General features: G+C 39.7%; 1 protein-coding gene across 1 annotated transcript in view; it reads right to left on the bottom strand.

Annotated features, from left to right (window-relative positions):
* Nucleotides 1-14,482, bottom strand: part of GABRA1 (gamma-aminobutyric acid type A receptor subunit alpha1) — a 38,909-nt gene extending 24,427 nt beyond the window's left edge. Inside the window, exons 1-3 of the mRNA XM_065734504.1 lie at nucleotides 14,462-14,482; nucleotides 12,051-12,138; nucleotides 8,078-8,190 (exon numbers count right to left, since the gene is read on the bottom strand). Of these exons, the coding sequence (XP_065590576.1) occupies nucleotides 8,078-8,190; nucleotides 12,051-12,124 (187 nt within the window). The 5' untranslated portion in view covers nucleotides 12,125-12,138; nucleotides 14,462-14,482. The remainder of the gene's footprint in view (nucleotides 1-8,077; nucleotides 8,191-12,050; nucleotides 12,139-14,461) is intronic.
* Nucleotides 14,483-17,447: the final 2,965 nt, after the last annotated feature.

Consider the following 17,447-nt stretch of genomic DNA (forward strand, 5'->3'; position numbering starts at 1 on the left):
GGATTCTAAAATTGGTCTACAATACAGACCTGATAATTTATTGCTTCTCAATGTAATTTCACAGTGAATACTGTCAGCAATGTTGTTTTTTTTTTTTATAACTGTGTTTCCATGGGGCTTTTTGAAACAGGAGTCGTTGTGCTGAAGCACAGCAGACATAGTTCTGCTGTTGTATAAATTCTGTCACTCTCTGACTGTTAAATGTTCTTGTCTGGCATTATAAACAGTGCTAAATATTTTACACTGTACTTAAAAGTCCCAGTGCTGCTGGGCTGGCTGATTGAAGGTCTCTAATAATTAACCCTAGGTTTATGAATTATGTGTTTAGTACTGTGACACAGAAACATATATAAAAAGATAGAGATTCTTGTGTATAAAATCTTAAAGGTGGGGAGCTTATTTATTTATTGCATTATATGCCTTCATTGCTCTTGATTATGAGGAGCAAAAACAATTTAAAACTTTTCCAAAAAAACATAATCTCAACCTTTTAGTAAATCTTTTTGACGATTGTCTGATTTCCATAAAGATCCTCTGCAGACCCACTGTTTAAAGTTCCTTTAATTCACAAGCTTAATCTCTTTCCTTCCTCTCCCTGACCCCAGGGGAGGGGAACATACTGGTATTTTCTAGGATGCACATCAGAAAATATTCACCCAGAATGGCACGTATCAGAATAACTCTGTTGATTTAAATATAGTTGCAGGGAGTAACACCACCTGAAGGCATACATTCAAACAGTGTTGAGTGGAGCTAACCCCATCAGCTCTCAGAATTTACAGTGACTCAAACCAAACTACTGTAGAGTTTAGTGGTTTGTTTGGTTTTGCTTTTGTAGGAATTTCAAATGTGGACGGATTTCTATGCATTTCTCAAATGACTTTCAAATAAAATAAATTTTGATGTTTGTGACACTAAAAATAATTTTGAAGAGGCTAACAGAAAAGTACATGTACAGTAAACAAAGGTCATGCAGAGAAGCAAAAACTGTTGCAAGACTAAGAAACATATATATATGTCTGAAACATCTATATGTTATTATTTAAATATTGTAATTAAATGGAAATAACTGATAGAATCCTCTGATTTGAAAACACTTCTGATGTGCTTTTTTTGTTGTTGGTGGTGGCTTTTTAGGTTTTTTTTTAGGGTTTTTTTTTTTTTGCAACTGGGAACAAATAAAGCTAGTGGATGTTCTGACACAAAGAGAAGTGAAATATGGGATGATGGCTAACCAGCGATACACATTTTTGCATATTACCCAAAAATTCATGTGAGAATCAATGTTCTACTGTGTACATAGGTTTTTCAGTTGCATTCAAAAAACTCTAGTACTTGTCACTATATATGTTTAATCAGTTTAATAAAAATCTTTAATATATATATATACTACAAAACACCTTTCGTAAGACAACAGTAATCCAAATGTAAAATTAGTTCTGATTCTACCATCATTCCTGTAATGCACTGAATGACACTTGTCTTATGGTCCGTTAGAAATCTGTTCAAACATCAGAGAGCAGGAAAAGAAATCTGTAGCACTTGTTGGAAAAAGTGAAGGATGAAATTTCTAGTGTATTATTTGTAATTACAAAGGTAAAGTACTGTGATGTAGCTCAGTTGCTTAATAGTGGTTCCTTTGGTTCTTTGAACCAAAGATAGAACCATTGGAGAGGTGCAATTTCCTCCTTGCCTGTCCAGTGAAATGACCTTATCACTGTTTACAAGGTTTTCAACTGACTCAGAGAAATTTAAGTATTCTTTTGACATCTAATTGACTCTGGACTTAAGCAAGTTCACAGTGAGAACTTAATCTTCTATTACAGGAAGAAGCATATGGTTATCCAAAAAGTACTTGGCTTGAAAGAAGAGTGTTCTCTCCTTCAGTTCATCACTTTTACAGAGTTCAATAGATGAAGGCTATGCTCTTTTATGAAACAGCCAGCAGAAAAAGAAGACATAGTTTTCACAAGGTCCAGTAAGACACTGGTGAGTATATTTTTTAAGTTACAGATGCTCTATCACCTTTTCTTAAGGCTGAGTCAAGTATCATCATGAAATCTATTCGCTTTCTGCATATTGAAAAGTGAATCTCAAACTACTCTTTAACAAATCCTTCATTCTGACTTGCCATTTCTCCACCTCCTTTCTACTGAGGCATTCCCACTATTGTCATTAAGAAACAGAAGATGCTGGAAGATCTTCAGCCTCGAAGGATGCATTCTCAATAGTATAAGCTCAGAGATTTAGGAGTTATATGGTCATAGCATAGAGGTTAAAGCTTAAGGAAATAATTTGGGGGATACAAAGTGGAAACAAAAGGCTTCCAAGTTAAAATGGAAAAAAAAATGTGGAAATGGAGAAGATAGTGGTGCTTTTTGTTTCTGTATTGCAGCAAAGATAATTTAAGTGGCACAAAACTTGTAATTAATAATAGAAAAATTTGATTCTGAAATCACAAAAGATTGTTACCATCAGACCAATTAGACTTTTGCAGGCCATCTAATGATAGTCCTCCTCAAATCCAAAAAAAAAACAACAATGTGCTCATCATGAGATGATTAGTTTTTCCTTTGATATGTACCACATTTTCATGAGGAGTGAGGAGAATGTGGAAATGTGCATGAACGCATAGATTAGCCTCTCCAAATCTATGTGTAAGTTCTGAAATTTTTGTTTACTGTTTTACTAAATAGATGATTCAAATTTGCTGTGTTTAGAGCTTCAGAAGTTGTGAGTCACTCCTGCACAGAAGAAGCATTTACTGTATGAATACAGTTAGGATATATATTTAGAATCAAGGTTAACCACGTTCAGTTTAGAGCTTGAATACCATGGAAGGACTTAAACTGTACTTCAAATGCTCAGAGTGCAGAAAGATTTTTTTCAGGAACTTAAAATTCTGATCTATATTCAAAACCATCCCAATGTCCTTAAGAACTAAAGGAAATTCTAAACCATTGAATAAGATAAGCTCAGGCCAGGAGCTGATCTTACTGATGAGGATAAATCCATCAACTGTGAAGATGTTAGCCATGTCTCTTGACTATAACATCATTCTCCTGAACCAGGAATAGATAATATAAGGAATAGATAATATAAGGTTATCCATAGATCATGTAATTCCACTAAAACCAACCAAACAAAAAAAGTAAATTCTTAGTGACCAACTAGCTTTACATTATGTTTAATGATGTACACGGTAGGGTCCAACTGGTTACTGATCAGCAAAATGACTACTGTGTTTAACATGTAGACACCAGAACACAATAAAATAATTTATACCAGGAGGAAATAATTTTGATCCAGGTATGCCTATGAAAGCATCAGTCAGTGCAAACTACTCTGGTGTCACTGCATACAACCTCTATGTTTTGGTAATGATGCTAGGATAAACTATCCAAATTAATACATGAAAACAATAAGTGCTTTGATTTAAATTCCCAGGGAGCTTATTATTTCTAGAATTGTGATTGGATTACAAGCTGAGAACAAAATAAGGAATATAGATTTATTTTAACAGCATGAAATAAGCCCATTAATCATAGAAAACTATACATTATTTCCCTTTTTCAACTGCTGGTATATGAGCACAAGGCTTATTAGAATTACTTATTTTGATATTTTAAATTAATTTCCTGATTTTTGTTGCTGCGCCTGCTCCCCCTGCATGTCTTGTTTAAGCATGTGCTATAATTATTAAAATGGAGAATAGTCTTCCTGTGGTTTTGAATGAAAGGGAATTAGATGCCCGTACAGCATAAACTGCTCCTGCTGAAGAAAAAGCTACACATAGACTAGCTGCACTGGTGGCTTTCGCAAAAGTAGAGACCAAAATGGAGAACCATGAGCTGTCCTGAGATTGCTCAGCCATAGTCCATGCTGCTATGAAGGTATGACTAAGAGCTACATGGTGTCATGCTAGCTCTTCCCACTGAAATCAACAGCTCAAAGCTGCCTCCCTACAGTTCTATCAAAGCTAATTTCCTATAGTCTTCTGTGTCTTTCCACAGTTGTCTTCACATCAATGTGGTACCTACAGAGCTGGAAAAGACCAAAATAAGCCCTTTCAGTTCTTATAGATTGAAGTATAGTATCCGATGCTTCTTCACTATGGGATCATGAGTAAGTTTCAGTACAGATCTTTTAATTTAGAACAGAAACAAATCAGATTAACTAAATTTTATATTGCAGATACAGACTAGAACCATGTTTTCTCTACATTATAAGTTAGTTTAGATGTGAGTTCAAATTAAACAATATCCACTGGGACCACGCCAAAAGGTCAGTTTATCATATTTTTACAGACTGTTCTCATAAAGCTGAATTTTAAAACCTATTTAACATATTACTGTCAAGTTTATTCTCCATCATTTTAAATATAAGCACTTTGTGGAATAAATGAATTGCCTAAGATGGACCAACATTCCACTTAGGGATAGACACTCTCAGTTTTGATATCCATCACGAAAGACAGATAACAAATATCTCTTACTGATAACATTATAAAAATATAATTCTGTTCAATACTAAAGCAGTATTTGTAATCTATCTGGGATGCTCTAATGGCCACCCAACCCAACAATAAAAGCAAATTCAATTTAGGGTGATTTTCTCTGACCTGTCTAATCAAACCTGCTCTTGTTCTTCTTAGTTCTGTATTAACCAATATTCTCACTACAGAATTCCTCTTAAGGGGATAAATGGCATTTGCAGTTATTCTAGGAGGTCACAGACCACCTGATATCACTTGGTTCTATAGAGGGGATGTGTATGCTACTAGGATGATAGTATAAAAAAAATTCTGTAGCTACACCTGATATCATGTTACTGAATCTCACGCAGCAGGTGCAAACAACTTGCCCTGTGCAAGCTCTCTCTGCCCTATAGCCCTTCAAATCTGCCGCAGTAGTAAGCAAGGACTCATATCTATTCCACACATGAAGACAACCCTGAACAAAAGTCAATGTAATATTCATTTATTCACCAAACTTATTTTTTTAAATCGTGTCTTGCTGCTTTTCCATTCTCACACCACAGATATAGAATTTTACTATGAGAGGTCACCAAACATTGACTTCAGTTTTCCTCCTTATTAGACTCCTTCACATTACTGTCTGATTCTTTATTTTGTTCAGCATTGTGCATTTGAAAAGGGAGAGACATCTTTTTCACTCCTAGTGCTAGGATCCAAACAATTCACACAGAAAATTAAGCATTTACCTAAGTGACTTCACTGTTTATTTTTTTCTCTTAATATCTAACATGATTTCCTCTTTTCAGCTTCAAGATGCTACTTTATACAACACTTCCACCTTGCTTTTTGTAAAAGAGCATCCTCTTGTAGAGCTAATAGATATCCTCTAGAGTGATTCAGAACGTTTTTAGATTCACTTTGAAAGTTCTATTTTCCCAGCACGAATAACTGTAAATGTAGTTATTTGTCCATGTTTATAGATGGATGCTACAGATGCTATTTCCTAGTGATGTCTGACTAAATGACTTTGCCAACATATGGAGGCAGTGAACATCTAAATAACACAATTTATATCAATAATTATTGATACCAGGTGGAAATTTGTCAATGCATAACAAAGTGCTGTGTTTTTCCTTTAAAGAAAAATGAGATTAATTTTAGCCACAATGCTATTCTTCAAAATAATAAACATATCCAGTTATATTCAACAATTGTTCCTGGTGGGTCACCTAATCCATATTTTTATATTCTTTATAAGGAGAAGCAGTTTGTTCTTTGTTTAATGGCAAAATGCTTAGAGCTTTTCACTTTATTTCAGGTATGGTCTTACTAGGTAATCTGACAAATAATAGTATTAAATGCTTTACTCTTTGAAGAGTATATGGATTTTTTTCTCTTTCATTATGAAGTGATGCCTCAAAAGTAATGTTAAAAAAGGGAGAATTTAAAGTTAATCAAGCACTGACTCTGTGCATACTAAAGAGTGATTCAGAATTCACCAGAAATTCACTCTCTTTTTTCTTTCTGTCCATGTGTGTAATTCAGTTTTCCATATATTTGGAATATGTACACTTTTAGTGCATAAGGAGGTCTTAGAGGGATAAGCAGAGAGCCTTCTGCAATCTGTCCCTTTCTGTAGGAGAAACTAACAATGCCATACATTGTTTTACTTCACTTACTCTTTCACAGAAGACACGGAAAAAAAGAGACAGTAGACATTCTGAACTTCAGCAGTGGATCAAGCTGTTGAACATCTGCCTCCAAAAACCATGCTGCACTGATCTACTGATCTGCACTCCTTGCTAGATATTTCTACATCTAGAACATTTCAGAATATATTCCCCCAAATTATCTAAACCAAATATGTCAAAATTACATCATCTCAAGGTTCTTAGCTCAATGTTTTGAAGAGCTGAACTTCACAACTCCCAAATAAATCCTTTACTTTAAATTGGCATTATAATTTAAACTGTTGGCCTAGATGCGTGTCTCTAGATTGCGAAATAAATTTATGTCTTTTGAATAAAGCATTTTAAACATGAATCTACTGCACGGAAATTCATCAGATGTGTGATTTTCAAAAGGTCTTGGTACACTTAGTTCTGGTGTTCCACTCTGAAGAATGGAAGAGAGAAATCAAATTTATTCTGAGGTACTGACATCATAAAAGTGTATTGTATTGAGTAAAAGGCAAATTGTAGTATTACAGTTCCTTGGCCTGGGTATGCACTGACCTTGTGACCAACCACTAGATTGCAAGCCAGAGAAGGAGAGAAATTCCTTTCTGTGGATCTCCTTTTGTTTACTCTTCTAGTAACTGTAGAATAAATCCTAATAGCTACAAAACTCACAAGAAATCATCATGTGCTCAGATTTTGTTTTGTAGACATGTACCAGACTTTACACAGTTTGCAGAGTTTCGTTTATTTATTGCCTTCTGTGCTGTGTTTATTTACTGTGATATAGTAGCTTACTGAGCTCTACAGTTGCATTAATCAAAGATTAAGGAGCATTTGTTTCTGCACTAATCCTAAGGTTTACAAGCAAATAATCAGAAGTACTAGTAGAGAAGTGACTCTTACTTTGTTTTACATTATCTGAAACTACACACAAAAATTTACAGATCAACCCATTTTTAAATGTTTTTCTTAATGGACCCTTTATAAATAGAATTTTATCTAGTCATTCCTTTAAGTCAAACCATGGAAGAAGCTGGCTCACAATGCAAGAGCTATTGCAAGATGGTAGCCTTGAGTCACAGAATAAGATTACTTTTAATTATCTTTCCTTTCATCCACAGCAGATGACATAAGAATTCTTAATTCAATGCCCTGTTTTTCTTACAGTGTAGCTCTGCTGAGAACTAGGATACAAAATCAGTTGAAGTAAACTTTGTGGGGTGGGTGTGTTATTGTTTTGCTGGAGGAGAAAAGCAGCATGTTTAGAGTCTCTACCTTTATGAATAACAACCTTTTAAGACCCAGTTTGGGGATCATCTCTGATGACCAAGTCACAGAGTCAAATGGAACGCAGGGATGCTGATAAGGAGTAGGCTTTGTAAGAACACTTTTATAAAGATGTAATTGCAGTGTGGTTTTAAACCTTTTTATGGATTCAGCCCTGAGAGAAGAAGAAAAACATCTTTACCAACTTGTGAAGACAAAATGTTACAGAAACAAATGCTGACATACCCAGTGGAAAAAAAATCTTATAAACTTCTCTGAGACATTTATATGACTAAGGTTGATTGATGTTTTCTTTTTAAAACCAGATCCTTACAAAGATAGTCAGTGGGATTTTTGCATGTTTGAATGTGCTGTTTAGGTCTGATTCATAAACATTTGCTATTTGTCAGGTCACATCTTTCATTCTTCCTATATTCAGAATGTTAATACGTATTCAGAGGTCTAGAATCATCAACCATTTTCTTCTTATTTTGAGTGTAAATGTGTGAAAACTGAGTACGTGGGAGACAGCACGGCATTTTTTAATAAACAGTTATTATTATATATATATAAATTGAATGAAATGAGGTTTATCTTGGAAAAGTAACATTGTTTTAACTATTTTTTCTCTAATGCTTTGAAAATGTGAACACACCTCCCAGTCCTGGTCTCAGGCGGTTATCATAACCGTCCAGCAGCCGATCCAATATTCTGGTAAATACTGTGGTGTTGTCTTTAAGTTCATCTTGTGATGAGGTTTGTCCATAGCTGAAATACAGAACAGTTAAAACTGAAAAACAGCTATCAGCTAGGAATCTTATAGAGCAATAATTTCAAAACATGTCTAATCTTGATTATATATACTGATTTATGGTCATTAAATCTCCTCCAGAAAATTATAATATAGAGCTTTATATCGTTCTTTCACTTAAGCATTTTCCTTTTAAATTGTGCTTTTTTAGTAAAATCTTAGAAAACTAGTGCCTTTCTATGAAGGAAGAGGGGAGCGAATATAGTTTCAGTTCCTCGATCCTTATTTCATTACTCAATAATCTCTATGAAATTCCAGTGTGCTCTTCAGTAAAAGGCTCGTTCATGTTACAATAGATAATGAATGAATTGCATGCTAAGAAAGATACAGTGATTGATAACACTGATATTTAAGAAATGAAAATAAATGTGAAAAAAAAAATCAAAACGTCCCACAAAGTTGTCTATATGAGTAAATAAGTAAATCATATGAGTGCATACTATCATAAATTGGTAAATAATTGTGCTTTATTTCCTGTTTTCTTCTAGCAGCTACATTCGGAGGAATGTCTCCAATTTTTCCTTAAAAATGTTTAATGGAGCCACTCTTGGGATGGAAATCTGTCATGTCTACAAAGCTTTGCTTACAGATCCTGAATGTATAACTCTAACTCCACCAAAGGTCCTGAAATTTTGCTTGAACAAGAACAGAATTAAGCTCTTTGATCTCAGCTACCAAAATCTTTCTTCCATCATTACAAATCAGAACGAAGTCCTTGGGCTTAGTGGTTTCTGTCTGCTGTAAAAGGCATCAGAATCGAGTATTTTCTTAAATCTGAAACCTTTCCAATCACAGATAATCCCCTTAATCATAGATTACAGTTGTCTTAAAGCCAAGCCTGGTACCTTTTTTTCATTTATTACTGGGAAGTCTTCCATTGTAAACATGTGTAGTCACCACGACTGAAATACAAAATGCTGCCTTTCAGAACATCACTTTCTCATGCTTGCTACTGAAATGGATCAACAGTGCAGTGTCAGAAACTTCTGTAAGGCTCAGGTCTAGCCACAAATGTGACTCTTAGGGCAGCCTGCTATCTGTACAACCCTGGTGGTACGTGGCTCTCAGTGCTCTGCTATTGCTTCTGCTCTAACCAGCAAAGGCTGTCTTGCAAGGAATATTACCAATATGCAAAACAATCTGTGCCTCTTAAAGTACCTGCAAAATTATTATCTGTAAGTACTTCATCCTTCTGTAAGTCAAACATCCTTGTATATCTCACATGTATATTCCACTTGTATCAAACACAGAAAGAAGGAGGAGAGAGGAGAGGTACTCTGAGTATAAATACTCTCTGGAAATGCTTCCAAGTCATTTAGCAGTTCATATTTGAGTATCACTGCATATTTGAACAGGTTTGAGAACTGACATTCACAGAATTGTTTTACTTCAATAGAATATGACCTGTTGAGAAGAGTTTTCAGGGTACTTTTAATGCATATAAATCACCATTCCTAATGAAGAAGAAAAAAGCTCCAACAGCCTTTTAAAAATGCTAACAATAATATTCCTTTCTTCTGGTCCCATCATACACTTTCACTTAATACAGATTAGGTTGATTTGTATTTATTTTTCATACCCACAGTTCATTTTAAGTCACAGATGCTAATATGCTTTTCTTTATATTTCCTATATGCCACTAAATAACAAGTTCTCCTGCTCTCTCCTCTGAGCAGAATCTTTCACAGCATTTTTTCTTGTATGTCTTATGTAGAATAGCAATTCACTGGATTACATTCTCTATTAACACTCCGTGTCATTAAACAAACTGCTGCACATACATCTCTCAAGGATAGGAGAAGGTCATCAGGATTGAGGTGGCACAAGGATATCAAAGACTTCAGGAATTCTAGGGGTAAATAACTGAGTATGTTTGCAGAAGCATCGTCAGAAAGATGGACTGTAGTGGCAGCTCAGTCTGAACGGATGCTATACAACACAGCACTTCCACCCTGGCTGTTGCATCTGTCAGTACCCTCACCTGGTCTTTCCACCATTTTTTCAGAGGCAAAGAGCACCATCAGGGCTGGTTTTAATTGACACATCGTCACAACAGGAAAAATCTAAACATTTGTATATGTACAAAGTACCCTGCAGCTCCACAAGGATCGTGATATTTCAAAACTCTCATGTTAAAACAGTCCCAGTGCTGTCCTGGTTTTTGTGTTTTGTTTTTCATGAAGAACGATATGGAAGGACTGTGTGCTTCTGCATCGCAAACATTTTGTCTGACAATTGTTTGTTCGTTTTCTTAAAGAATTAACAGCACTCCAGAAGAAAAGGCAAGGGAAGTTACAGTGACAAAATGGCTTTAAAAACAGATGCAATTCATGTAGAATATGTACATTTGTGAGAAAAGTGACTGTATGTGACTGTGGTTTCATATTAAGCCACAGTATAATAAAACACTGTGCACTAACTCCATCTACAGGTCATTATCATACTGACACCATATAATTTCTAAACACTAGTCCAATGCATTTCAATTCTTACATTACAAATGCACTTGCATATGTTATAGATAAAACACTTATAACCATACACATACAGATGTACACGTACTGATATAACTCAGCATTTTCACAAAATTACCTAGGCAGGCCTTATGTAGGACTTCATGAACACTTTAAAACCTCATGTTTCTTAAAATATTATCAAAACAAGAGTGTTTATTCTAAAACATCACGCTTATTCTATATGTTAGGTGAATTGCCTGCTTATTCCTTTTTTTTTTTTAAGAGAAAATGTGGATGAACCTTTGCCCTTTTGCAGATTTGCTTTGTTTAAATTCGTCAAGATTCCAGAAGATAAGTTTATTGAGAGCTGCTCATATGAAAGAAGGCACTGTGGACATCAAGGCACAAATGAATATTTTAGGAATTACTTTTGACACAGCAGAGCTGAAGCTGCTGCTGGGTCCTGAAGCAGCACTACTGACAGGACAGTAATATTTTTTAAATCCAGAAATATATTTGCCAGTCTTTGTAAATCCTTTCCCTGATTTTTGAATTTAGAAGACTTCAAGTATACTCTGAACTACCTGCAGCTTTAGTTAACGTACTAGCTGTTGGATGACTGTTGTACCACTACCAATTGTTCTGAATGCTATTTTTAGATTGTAACTTCTACATTCATTCCGTAGAGATTCAGTTCAACGTGGTCTTTCAAACAGCTCAGCGGTCAGGGGTTTGAGCTTGCATGTGCTTCTTTACCCAAGCAGTCCCTCTTCACCAAGGAGTACTGCTCTGGATTCACAAGGACAGGTACTGACTTAGAACACAGTCCTGACTCAACAAAAAGTGATTTTTGTTCCCTTTCCCTCTAGGGATAACATGGGAGAAGGAGCCACGCAGCTGGGAGCATTCCAGCAGCACCCACAGGAAAAAAAGTTACAAACAAGCATTGAAATTAAAAATAAAAGTAAAAGCAAAGCACATTAATTACAGTTTTTTCCCCCCTAAGGAAGTTTTACTCTCGAGCAGTCATTCTGTAAGACTAAAAAGGACTGGATAGGTGTTTGAAACTCGATTTACTTTTAGCTTGCTTCAGATTTTTTTCAGATAGGTTTTACTTTGTTTTATTGATACTGTTAAAAAAGTAGGTTTTTTTAACATGATACTGTTAAAAAGGTAGTTGTTATGCAAACAAAATGCAGTTTTCTTTCCATCTTCTCTTAGATTTATCTGGGATTTGATCAGGGATTAACTTTCCTCAACACACTGAGCAGTAGTGCATCCCGTGAAATGTTTGTCTTATGCTGCCATATTAAATTCAAGGTTCCCAAAACATGTCTGTGCTTTCATTAATATCTCCTCACCTTCTTTCAGTCAGTGCATTCAGCAGGAGGCTCCAGGCCCAGAGGCAGTCACAAAGAACGAGGAGTCTCTTCATGGTGGGCTCTGAAACTGAAAGGAAAATAATCATCAGTGCCCTCTACATTAAAACAGATACTGTGGAAAGACACCATCCAATTTAGGCGACTTTTGTGGAATAATTTGATGTCAGACAGTGACCTCACAACGCTGTCGCTCCTGTCATTCAGCCCAGGGGGGCCTTGGCCATTTTATTTTCCTTCCGCTTTTGGACAGAGAAGCTTTGAGATGAACCTATGTTGCACTGAGGGTGTGTTCTTGTTTGTATTATTCTTGAACTTCAACAAAAGCAATTATGAGTGAAAGCCGCTGTCCCCAAACTCTGTGACAGTCCTTACTCCATTCCTTCCTGACAAGGCAGCTCCCTAACATTTCCAGGTAAGCAAGGGCAACTGTCTCTTGTTCCACCTGAGCCAGGCTGAGCCCTCCCAAAGCTCTTGGAAGGTGTCAGTGTGCAGCTGCACGCCCGAGGAGAGCAGCACTTCCCACACAGCCACTGCTTTGCTTTGGTGTGGCAGAAGCAACTTTCTACTCTGCCGAAACTACTCTCCTCTTCCCTGAAATACCTGTGTTGCAGAAGGAGTATAATTACCCAACTCTGACTCTGATTTCCTGCCACGTATGCACAGCAATATTTTGGTCAGGCTAAAGGGCACAGCTCACAATGAATACATGTGCGGACATCCTACACACCATCTCAGAAATCCCTAGCAGGCTCTGATTGCTGCTGGGAAGTGGTTTTGCATTAGAGCCTTCTCCTCCCCTCCGAGCTGTCCTCTCTCTCCAGAGTGAGTTCCTCTCAGTTTACCTTTGAGTAAAAAGTAACACAACCAAATTGTTTCTTCTGCTTTCCAATGAACCATGAAACACAAAGTTGGCCGATGCTTGTGAAATTGGTGTTCTAGATTCAACCAATTGCCCAGGAGATGCTGCAAGTCCCCTTGCATATCTAGTGCACTGGAATCCAGTTGATTTTTACCATTAATTACATTAAATAAACAAAATCTGGAGCCCATCTTTTCCCCCAGTAATGGAGTTTTTAAACTGCCTGAGAATACAAAGCGCTGTGCATAGAAATGTTCTTGTATCTTTAAATAAAGCTATCCCAATTCACTGCACACCCTCAGGGACAATTTAAATCAATAAAATATCATTACAAAGCCACATGTAAGCAGCGAGATATAATTAATGCGTTTATAGACAAATGATCGGCAGATAAGCATTTAGTGGGGCCGAGCTGATCTGACTGGGTGGGAAGGAGCAGCACGGAAAGCAGGGATGAAGATTTTCAGGGACAAGATTTCATCTTAACTTGCTCTGGGATCAGCCCCCTCATGCAGGGACAGCCAACATCTTTGGCTTCCAAAATCGCCTTCTCCCGGTCCCGCCAACTTCTGCCTTTGCAAAAGGCTTCTCGGGCTGAGGAAGGGAAAGTGAAATATTTGGAACTATCTTGATCTGTTGAGCTCCACGCTCGCTCCCCCCAAAGCCCTCAACACCATTCCGTCCTACAGCAAAGCCAGAAAGGCGCTATAAATCGGAGGAAAGTTTCTGGCAGCTGGAAAAAACAAACGGTGAAGACTTTCAGGGAGAGCAGGACAGCAGCATCCCCTGCCCCGGCCTCCCCCGGCTCACACCGCTGGGAACCAGCTCTGCTTTCCCCGTTCAAAATGGGAGAAGGAGCCACGCGGCTGCGAGCATTCCAGCAGCGCCCAGTGAAAGGAAAGGGGGGAAAAAAAAAGGGGGGAGGAGGGGAAATTGACATTTTGATGCATTTTGACCCCCAGTGAGAGATGCGCACAGCTCCGAGGCGCAAATCTGGATTTGTTTTCCTCCCGGCATTTCAACTTTGTATTTCCCCCTCGCCCTGAGCGAGCCACCCCTCCCACCGCCTCCCAGGGAGCAAAATAAATAAATAACATTCCCCCCCCATCCCCCCCCCCCCTAAGCCCATCCACCTTTTCCAAGTGGAAACCCGACCACGCTAAAAAGGTAAATAAATGAAAGAAATGTGCAAACGCCCCCTCGATCGCTGTGGATTTTCGAGCCCGAGGGGGGTAGGAAAAAAACCCACCTCGACCCGGCGGTACCTGCGGGGAGAGCAGAGATGAGCAGAGCTGAGCAGAGCTGAGCTGAGCTGAGCTGAGCTGAGCTGAGCAGCCGCCTGCGCGCCGGGACGCGGTGCCCGCAGCACCCGGAGCGGTGCGGGTGTGCGCGGTGTGCGTGTGCGGTGCGGCGGTGCGCGCGCGCGCGCGCTTGTGTGGTGTGTGTGTGCGTGTGTGTGTGTGTGTGTGTGTGTGTGTGTGTGCGTGTGTGTGTGTGTGTGTGTGCGGTGCGTGCCAGCAGCCGCCCTTACCGGAGCCCCTCGGGCGCGGGTCCGCGGTGCCGCTGCCCGGCTGTGCCGCCGCTGCGCTCCCGCCCGCGGCGCGGAGGCTGCGCGGCTCCGGCCCCTCCGCTCACTCCGCCTCGGCCATCGCCCGCCGCCGCCGCTCCGCTCCTCCGGGCTGGGCGCCCGAATTTCTATTCCAGTATTCCGACCGCCGCTATACAACAAAAGCTTTCTCTTTACCGAGACAGTAGTAATACGTCCCAGGGTAAACCGGATGTGAAATAGGCTGTGACTTCATGCCAGAGAGATTTTATTTTAGAAAGGAAGGTGGTACCAAGCTCTCATCTAGAGACCAATCCGCCCATTTTTTATATGCAGCACAATTTAACTTGCAGTGCTCTCGCCCTAATCCCTTTCTCTCTGGCTGCAGCCTCAAATCCTTCTACAATCTGCAGCGTTATTATTATTTGGGGGGGCGGCACGGCCTGGGGGTGGGGGGCAGGGCTGGGAATCTTTGGACACTCGCAGTTTACAAACCGCTCTATTTTAAGGGTCGTGCATTAAAATTACAACCGACTTGCCTCAGCGTTCAACCTTTGATCGAACATTTAATCGCGGCACGCGTATGAATGAAGGGTAGCGGGAACGGAGAGGATGCGGCGCACCGCGTGCGTGCCCGTAGAGCCGGGGTACCCCCAGGGACGGGGCGGGAGCGGGGTATGCGTTCAGGCTGCTGTGCGATCCCAGAGAAGCACAGGTAGCGTGCGGTGGGGACAGACCCGTGGGAAACGGGCTCCGGGAGCGACGCTCCCCGCACTCCCACGCCTTTAACCGGCGGGTGCCCACGGAGCGGCCCCGGGCTCGCCTCCGGACCCTCAGCCCCGCTCGTCCCGTTGCGGGGCCGCGGCGGGAGGGACGATCCCGACCGCCCCCCTCCTCTCCCTGCCACGCGTGTCATCGGCAGCGCCGCGCGGAGTTTCGTCGGCACGTCCCCCCGCAGCCGTCGGCCGCTCCTCGGGTGGGAGCGAACGGGGAGAGCTCGGCGGGTGCTGGCACTCGTGCGGGGGAGCGAGGGGAAAGTTGGACGCAGCAGGTACAGGGAGCCTGCCGCTCACCTGCCGGCCGCAGGTTGCTGTCGCTCAGCGCACCTTTCGGCCGCTCCCAGCTCTCTGCAGAACTGCCGTGAGCGTGGCCAGCTGTCTTAGCTCCGTTCAAAGACCATAGGAAGTGCTCGGTGCCTGTTCCTTACAGAGCACGACCAGCATCCCTGAGGAGAGAATCGTTGCATTGTATGCACCTACTGGATCTTAAATACCGTTTAATTCCATTTTTCCCTTCTTAAAGCCATCACCGATCCATTTTCTGTTCCTTCCTATGGTGTTGCTCCCAGGGAGGTCAAAATGCATACATTTTGTCAGAGATGAGTTGGCATCTTCTGTTACAGCTAATGTATCTATTGCAAGCTTTACCCAGTGTTGTTAAATCAAATACTGCACGTTCTTTGTATTCTCAAGAAATACATGATACTGTTGGCTTTGTAACAGCACGAGAAGGATTTGATTTAACTCAACAAACCAATGACATTCATAACTAAATCTGGCAATAACTTCCAAGGTGGCGGTCATTTTGGATAAGTGCCTGACTTATAACACTGCAATGATTTCCCTAAACACAAGGAAAGCAGAATTTTTGTTTATCAAAGTCCCTCAGGGCACCATGTAAGCACAGTCCTTATGATCAGCATTAAATGGCCACAGGTTATTTAAAGAGATCTGCAGTGGACTTCCTGCTTTGTTTCTTGGCGTCGCCAGTGTAGTTCATCTCGGTTTGATTCAAGGTTGTTAGTGCACAGGAAAGTGGGGAACAGGAAAACCTGGTGACTTCCCAAGGGGATTTTAAGTAATGACTTTTCAAATCATGAGCGTGCAGACACTTTCTTAGTGGCTAGAACTGTTTCCAAACACGCAGTGTTTCCAGCTTTCTCTGTTTTTTGCTAATGTCATTTTCTATGGCTTTATTCATGTCATGAAATGCCAGAGTTTTGCTTAAGCAACAAGTGCACTGAGGACCTTGCCTGAGTTTGCAAAAACAGTGCGAGGTGTTTCTGTTAAAGCACATGGAAGCTGCGTACTGAAAAACCTGTGAGATCCCTTGCCCTGTCACTAGAGCATTAATTATTAATTAACGATGACCTTGTGAGTGTAGACACACACATTTAAACTACTTCCTTGATGAAATGTGTATGCTTGCATAGATAAATAAATTTTCAACATAGCTTGTATTATTTCATTTCTGCTTCATTTCTTATGGGCATATAAATTCTGTGTACATTCTGTGTGTGTGTGTGTGTCTGTAAATAGGTGGCTAGAGAGACAAACGGACAGATGGAGTGAAAAGTGAATGGTTCATGTACCTCTGTGCCATAAAGTAAGAGCTGAAGTAGTTTCAGAGCCAACAGTACATGACCTTGCATCCCATGTTTCCCCCTTGTGATTTATTTTAATTGGTATCTAAACAATGGCAATGGTTTTTATTTTAGTAAAGTGTCAAGGGTTAGAGTAAAGTGTCAAAGGTCACACAGCATGTTCTGCCTCCATGGACATGAGTGCTGCATGCCAAAGGGTAATACGTTTCTCAGAGTTCTCCCTTGGTGAAAATATTGACCTAAAATTGGAAGTGGCTCATTCTCTCTCTAATTCTCATCTGCTCGGAAAGTAGGACAGAACTATTTTTCCTCCATGGCTGAGCTTCCTGTCCATCAGTGCTCACACATAACCCAGATTTTCTCTTTTCTTTTCAAGGGCTGTTATCACAGTTATCATGTCATTCCATAGTAAATGCTAAAAATATTTGGATGTAATCAAACAAATAGGCTGTTTTAAGATGAATTGTGGTAATAGAATAACTGGTTTTTAAGGGAAAAAAAAAAAAAGTCTAGTCTTTTAAAGACAAGTATCATCTGTTTTTACCAACCAGAATGCTATTTCTAAGAACAAGTACTTTTTGTAAGACA

Source organism: Cyrtonyx montezumae, unplaced genomic scaffold (genome assembly GCF_038088225.1).
Source record: "Cyrtonyx montezumae isolate F1298 unplaced genomic scaffold, pur_monq_1.0 scaffold_18, whole genome shotgun sequence".
NCBI lineage: Eukaryota > Metazoa > Chordata > Aves > Galliformes > Odontophoridae > Cyrtonyx > Cyrtonyx montezumae.